General features: G+C 49.1%; 1 protein-coding gene across 3 annotated transcripts; it reads right to left on the bottom strand.

Moving 5' to 3' along the window:
• Positions 1-1,022: 1,022 nt before the first annotated feature.
• On the bottom strand, positions 1,023-5,219 carry CDCA3 (cell division cycle associated 3). 3 transcript variants are annotated; one of them, XM_083145647.1, is made up of 6 exons: positions 5,083-5,219; positions 3,499-3,648; positions 2,623-2,755; positions 2,231-2,533; positions 1,946-2,064; positions 1,023-1,344 (listed from the first exon to the last, which is right to left on the bottom strand). In XM_083145647.1, exons 2-6 carry the CDS (start codon positions 3,616-3,618, stop codon positions 1,228-1,230), a joined length of 792 nt encoding a protein of 263 aa, XP_083001773.1. In that variant the 5' UTR covers positions 3,619-3,648; positions 5,083-5,219; the 3' UTR covers positions 1,023-1,227. The 3 variants fall into 3 exon arrangements, with proteins under 3 accessions (XP_083001773.1, XP_083001772.1, XP_083001774.1); XM_083145646.1 differs by having other exon boundaries at positions 4,966-5,101; XM_083145648.1 differs by lacking the exon at positions 5,083-5,219 and adding an exon at positions 4,865-4,889.
• Positions 5,220-7,524: the final 2,305 nt, after the last annotated feature.

Raw genomic sequence — 7,524 nt, forward strand, 5'->3', positions numbered from 1 at the left:
CAAGCCAAAAACCTCAGGGTTCTGTGAGACCTGGAGGAGAATGAGCCCTATTAGTGACAATACAGCGCAAAACACTGTGTCAGCAATAAAACCTTTAGAGCCTTCCAAGCTGCAGTAACCTGTGAACAGGAAAGAGTCAGCTTACTGTGTATCTGTGTAATGGCCGCGCCATGCCGGCCTCCGTTTTACAGCGTGTCCCCTCTCCCTCTGCTTAGCCAACCTGTGGCGTTCTGACAACGTCCAGAGACACCCGCTTGCTAGCGCTCACCCCTGCAATACCTCCGGCACTTATTACAGCCGCGTGGTATAGTACAGCGATACGCGCCTTGCAAGATGGCGGCGCCTCACTCGCTGCAGAGACCCGCGCACAGCGCGGCTGACGGGGAAGCGGGGGACGGCGTGTGGCAAGTGCGCTCAGCGCTCTACTCACCACCGGAGGCTTCCTTCGTGACTGGCGTCCCCTTTGCTGGAGGGGCGGCAGGAGCACGGAACTCGTGCAGGCAGGCACCTTTAGTGAGGTCCTGACTGACGACCTGGAACTCCAGGGGCGCTGAATGCCCGGACCCACACCTTTCAGTAGGTGGGGAAGGGATTCTATCAAGTAAAGATGAAAAAATTCTATTGAAAAGCCAAAGCTAGAAAAATGTGCAGGAGCAGAAAAAACTGTGACCTAACTCCCTGGCACAATTTTCTCACTGGGGGATTGTGGGTCTTAGAGGGGAGGAGCCAGTATCCCCTAATTATTATTAAGAAGTGCCTAGCTCCCAGCATTCCCAGCTCTAATACCCCGATGTGATTCCAGTGGTCCCTGCTGCATGTCAGAGAAATAAGTGATTCTAGAGCACCGTGAATAAACCTTGGGAATCACCAATCTACACGGCACATAGAAGTCACCAGCTGTCCACGGAATAGCTTCAGTGCAAGAAATAGGACCCCGATATGGATGAGACCCGCACCGAGAAACACTCCGCTCCATCTCCCCCCCACAGCCATTGTATTATCACTTCATAAAGACACCTGGGTAATAAAATCAGGTTTATTATTTGTCAAACATAGAAAGAAACAGACAAACAGGAGCAGAGATATTTACACAAGTAGTGCATGAGTTCTGCACCTAGCAGCATGTATATGGGGGGGGGGGGGTGCAGTATATACCATCTCCGGCACCGTCTAGATGAGATTATATGGTTTATATACATGTCCTCTATATGCGGGAACGCCGGAAGCTCAGCTCTCGCTGTGGTTGTATAGATCATTCTCCTTGTTCTGAGACCTCTCCCAGCTGCTATGTATGATCTTCATGTTCCCAAGAGATGGCTGCTCGGACTGGAAGGAGAGCTTCACCTGCAACAGGATCGGGGAGAGCAGATTGTCAGATCAACATCCCCAAATACAGAACTGACCAGCTCCAATGCATTGTAACTGCCCTGATCAACTGGTAAAAAGAGGGATTAAGTCTAAAAAGATTCAAGTTCAGCATGCAAGAAATAAGACACTGAAACGATACAAGCACTAATCCACCCTGAATCATTGCTTAGATCAGGCATGCCCAAACTGTGGCCCTCCAGCGATAGGGCCCAGCATGCCTTGCCACAGTTTTAGCATTCCCTAATAGCAAAACTGTGGCAAGGCAAGATGGGACTTGTAGTATCACAACACATAGTTTAGACATGCCTGGCTTAGATGCTTTTTATTATCCTAGACGCCTGGTTCTTAACATTTCCCAGCAGGTCATGTTTTCAGGATGTTTCTCTAAGGAAGCAGTGGGATAATTACTGACCCAGCAAAATACCCTCCTGTGTATGAAATCCACAAAACATGACCTGGTATTGGTGCGTGATGCCTGGAGTGAAGAATCGCTGCGCTAGACTAGAAGCTGGAACGAGCAGGGCCTTCTCTACCCTCCCTTCAGCTTCAGGTGGGGACACACACACACGGTATTTACCAGTCTATTCTGTACAGTGTTGCTGGGAGAGTTGTCCTCCTGTAAAATCTTCAGTGGAGAACGACCAGGAGCAGTTGTGAGCAAGTTCTTCCTTGGGCGCTGGCGAACTTTCTTTGCACCTATAAAAATGTGGATACATAGAAGTTGTCACACGTACAATCACCCAGCAAGTATTAGACCATTCATTCATCATATCCACAATGAATTTTGCCATCAAACTGAGTTTCTCTCCTGTCTCTATGTACCACAAACATTACATAAAATCTGCGGTGCAATGTAACCCACCTGCCGGACGTGGGGATTTTCCCCTTGGATTCTGCTGCTGGAGAACAGGTGGCGTCCGGTCTGCGGAGGCCACAGGTTGTATAGTTGGTACAACCACTAATTCCTCTGTTGTTTCTGGCTCCGTCACTTCAGAAGCAGGAAGTGGGCGGTCTTCATCACACTCTGTGTGCTCTTTATGAATGACAACTGGGCTCTCTTCATCAGCAACAGGGCTCTCTTCATCAGCAACAGGACTTCCTTCTATCCCAGAATCCTCTGCTACAAACACCTCGCTGAGCTGTTTGGCCAAAAAGTTCAAGGAAGCTGAAGAGGGGTAGAGCATTAGAAGCAGGCTTGACCACAGATTGCTATGCACCACACGTGTTTCGCCTAGAACCACCGGCCGCACTCACCATGTAAAGACTGCCGCAAGGGGGTGCGAACAATTCCTTGCGATGGGGACCGCGGGTCACTAGTTACTATGGGCTCTACTTCAACTTCTTCCTCTTCTACCGCCAAAGAACTGCTCCGTGAAGAATTACCGACCTGTGCAAACCGCACGACAGAACAGCAACTGCAGTTATTGTGGCGTGCAAATTCCATAGGACTAAACCTATTTACCCCCATTGTATATCTCTTTAACTCTCGTTTTCTGCAGTCTAGCTGTTCCAACCCCCTTATCTTCGGACTTCTAGAAGCCTGGTGCTCACTGGTGGGAGAATCAGTCAGTGCCCCCCAGCTGTTAGTCTCTTAGCAAGTCCCTGCTGGTTGCATGTAACCAAATAACCATTATTCTAATCAATAGTTTTCCAGTTCAGTGCGTTTTACATTTCCATCCACATTCCGGAGAAATAAAAGCAGTTTTGCTGCAATTTTTAAGCTCCCTTGAAACATTAGATGTACTGACTCCCAGCAGTGTCCCCAATATCATGAACAGTCCTCTGTTGCACCTGGCTCCGCCACGAGGGACAGAAAGTGGGCTGCCTGCTTCACTGACTGTATTCACACAGTGTCCTTTCTATCTAGCCCAGTGATGGCTAACCTGGACACTCCAGCTGTTGTTAGAACGACACATCCCAGCATGCCCTGCATCAGTTTTAGCATGACCAAATAGTAAAACTGTAGCAGGGCATGCTGGGATGTGTAGGTCAACTACAGCTGGAGTGTCAAGGTTAGCCATTACCGATTTAGCCCCACAATTAAATCCACAATTATTTGACCAACCCTGTAAAGGGGTCAAAAAAATAAAAGAAAAAGAATCATTTCTATCTGGAGCCTGCTACACCCACCTCAATAGGCGTCCTTGCTATTCCGGCTGTAGGAGAGCGGGGGTCAGTCACATGTGACAGATGGAGGTTTCGCAGAGGACGTGATGGAGTTGTCTGCATTTTGGAATCTGTTGTGCCCATGATAGTAAAGGTACGAACCAGTGCACAAATCTGGAGTGGAGAAAGCCCATTGTAAAGATCAAGCAAACACCAATGAATGCACCTCTAAATCATACACTCAGCCGACCATACGGTACGGGCTAAGAGGCCTCCTACACTCTACATGGGGTAAAAGGTCCAGTTTCACTTACACCACTTTTGACCAAATAGGGGGGGGGGGGGGGGGGGACAGCAAACACAGTATTTGGGGAGGGGGGATTGGAGGTTTAAGACAGGGCACCAAGGGAGGAATTAAAATTCCAGATGCTTAAACACCGTCAATGTCACCGCATCTCGCACCCTCTATCCAGTGGTGTGATGCGAAATTTGTTCACAAAAGGTTTTCTAAAGGCCCCCATACCTTAGGACAAGTCGGACCTAATCATCCTGACAGCTCCCTGCGGGGTCACAGACAATTTGGCACTTAATGTGCCAAGTCTTGCATGTGATAAATCACAGGCAGTTCCCGGAGAGCTGCAGGCGGAGGGAGCCATGCGGGGTGGGGGGCTGCGTGCAGAGAGCTGGGCAGGGGACGTGGTGAGGGGACCAGAGAGCGTGGTATCGTAGGGGAAGCCGGGCAGCGGGTGCACATAGGGGAAAAAAAAAAAAAACACACACATACAAATAAATAGACAGCTAGTGATTGGCTGAGAGAAATCTCAACCAATCACTGGCTGTCTACTCATTTGTATGGGTTTTTTTCTTCTATGTGCGCCCGCTGCCCGGCTTCCCCTATGCTACCCCGCTCTTTGTCCCCTCGCTACATACACCGCCCACTGCGTCCTCTGCCCAACTTCCCCCCGCTCAGCTCACTCCACCTTCTATGTGCGCCCGCCTTCCCATACGCCATCACGACCCACTGCGTCCCCTGCCCGCAAGATTTGATGGGATGTCTGCACATGCGATTTGGCCCGATTCATCCGAAACGGGTGAAATCAGGCCCAATTTGCATAGTGTATGGGGGCTTAAGGTGCTCATACATGGTGAGATTTTTGTGCAGCACATACTTTTTGTACTGAGCGATGAGATTCCTGCGGGAGTGCGCATCGCATGGTGCACCATGTATGGGCACCTTCAAGCAATCTGACTAGATTGCTTAGAAATGGAGCACTGATCGCTCAGGTCCTGCACATCGCGATTGCCCGCAGGGAAAGCCCGTGTTTGCGATGCAAGGTCCCCCATAGCAATAAGCCGGGTCATTGACACCCCCTGTGCCCAGCTCCCTCACCTCCCGGTGTCACAGCTCTCCCACGTATCCCGGCTTCCTCGCCCTGCGTGACCAAGCAGCTCCCCCGCACATACAACCAGCAGCCAAACACCACAGGATACCTGCCGACTCCCCGGATACACGATCCCGCAGCGACAGTCAGACACTCTCCCTGCTCCTAACCGCACAGCTCAACCGCAACATTCAAACTCCCCGCCACAGCCAATCACGGGACTCGCCTCGCCAATTGGCTGTTTATTGTCCCGCCACTTCGTAAACCACACGAAGGACCTATAGAACACGCGTCGGTGATTAGTTAGCGTTGATGTCAATTACACAGTTCTCACTGTGATTGGCCGATGCTTACAATTACGGCACCGCCTTCTACTTTGTTAGAAATGAGCAACCAATGAGCGTTACTTTTATTCAGTCACTAGAGACCGAAATCTTTTACGACCTATAAAGTACTAATGCGGCCATTATTGAGAAGCCCAAAGTGACTTGACTGTAAAGTAGTGACCAGCAAAATGGCTCCGATATTGGGGACACTGTGTAACTTTCATACACTAAAGAAATTGACAACTATTGTCCAGTTCGTCAGCTGCTTTGTCCGTGGAATTTGAACTCTCATTTTTTTGCATTAGTGAGCAACTGTACAATAAAATTCCTCTCTCCTGTCATGTGTTATACAATTCTTATTATGAATATTCTGAGTAATATTATACATGATACCCCCTGAAGTGCCTTTACACACATAATGCCCCCACTAGTGCTGCTCACACACATAATGCCCCTGCAGTGCCGCTTACACACATAATGCCCCCACTAGTGCCGCTCACACACATAATGCCCCCTGTAGTGCCACTTACACACATAATGCCCATGTAGTGCTGCTTACACACATAATGCCCCTGCAATGCCGCTTACACACATAATGCCCCCACTAGTGCTGCTCACACACATCATGCCCCTGTAGTGCTGCTCACACACATAATGCCCCCACTAGTGCTGCTCACACACATAATGCCCCCTGTAGTGCTGCTCACACACATAATGCCCCCTGTAGTGCCGCTCACACACATAATGCCCCTGTAGTGCCGCGTACACACATAATGCCCCCCACTAGTGCTGCTAACACACATAATGCCCTGCCCATGTAGTGCCGCTTACACACATAATTCCCCCACTAGTGCTGCTTACACACATAATGTCCCCTGTAGTGCCGCTTACACACAAAGGCCCTTATTCTGGTTCACTCGCAAAGGCAAATTCCTTCTCAAATTGACAAAACCATGTGCACTGCAGGGGGGCAGATGTAACTTGTTCAGAGAGAATTAGATTTGGGTGAGTTATTCTGTGCAGGGAAAATACTGACTGCTTTATTTCTACACTGCAATATAGATCTCACTTTGAAGAAAAACCCCACCCAAATCTAACTCTCTCTGCACAAGTAACATCTGCCCCACCTGCAGTGCACATGGTTTTGTCCATTTGAGAAAGAATTTGCATTTGCAAGTGAATCAAAATAACCCCCATAATGCCCCCTGTAGTGCTGCCTACACACATAATACCCCCTGAAGTGCCCCTTACACACATAATGCACCCTGTAGTGCTGCCTACACACATAATACCCCCTGAAGTGTCCCTTACACACATAATGCCCCCTGTAGTGCTGCTTACACACAAAATGCCCCCTGTAGTGCTGCTTACACACATAATGCCCCCTGTAGTGCTGCTCACCCACATAATGCCCCCATGTAGTGCTGCTTACACACATAATGCCCCCTGTAGTGCTGCTTACACACATAATCCCCCCCACTAGTGCTGCTCACCCACATAATACCCCCTGTAGTGCTGCCTACACACATAATGCCCCCTGTAGTGCTGCCTACGTCATCCCTTTATGTGCATGTGCAGCCGCTTGGTGCGAGCGGAAGTGGTGAACTGCTTGTTTGCCTTCCTGTTCACACCTAGAAGTGTGGCGACGGCCTGTGCCCATGGGAATGCCCAGTGTGTCATGGCGCGGGGGGTGGGCAGCAGAAGTATATTGATTATTTTTCTGAAATACATTTTATTTAAATAAATATTGTAATCTTACTTCAGTTTCCTTATTTGGTGTTAATAATAACCAATAATTACTAATAATGATGATAATAATAATAATAATAATAATAACCGTAACATTTTCAATATGAACAATATTGAATTGAATTGCTACAAATGTGACCTTTAAAAAACTGGACCACCCAGGTGTACAACAAGGAAGGAATATAAATATATTACCGCAATGCGTAATGGGCCCTACACACGTACTGATGTGTGTAGGGAGAGTGCTCTGAACGATGCTGCTTCGCTCAGGTCTCTCAGCACACAGCGCTGCACAGCACTGTGTGCTGAGAGAGGTGTCAGGGGCAGTGTACTCCATTGAGAACACTGGCCTTGACCGATGAGTTTGAAGAAACTCAGGGAGCCCGAGGTGTGCTCCCACCACCCAGTCCGTGACCTAAATTGTGCATAGGGGGTCGTGCGATCAAATGGACCCTACTCCCCTAACCCCTCTCAGCCATAAGGCCGAAGAGGGGAAAAAAGGGATTGATGGGTCCTCTTTGCCGAAGCTTAGAGAGACCCGCTTTCCTCAACCCCCGGAAGGGTTAGGACGGTGGGTCCTCCGCACCCGAAGG

Source organism: Crinia signifera, chromosome 6, assembly GCF_055691185.1.
Source record: "Crinia signifera chromosome 6, ASM5569118v1, whole genome shotgun sequence".
Taxonomy (NCBI): domain Eukaryota; kingdom Metazoa; phylum Chordata; class Amphibia; order Anura; family Myobatrachidae; genus Crinia; species Crinia signifera.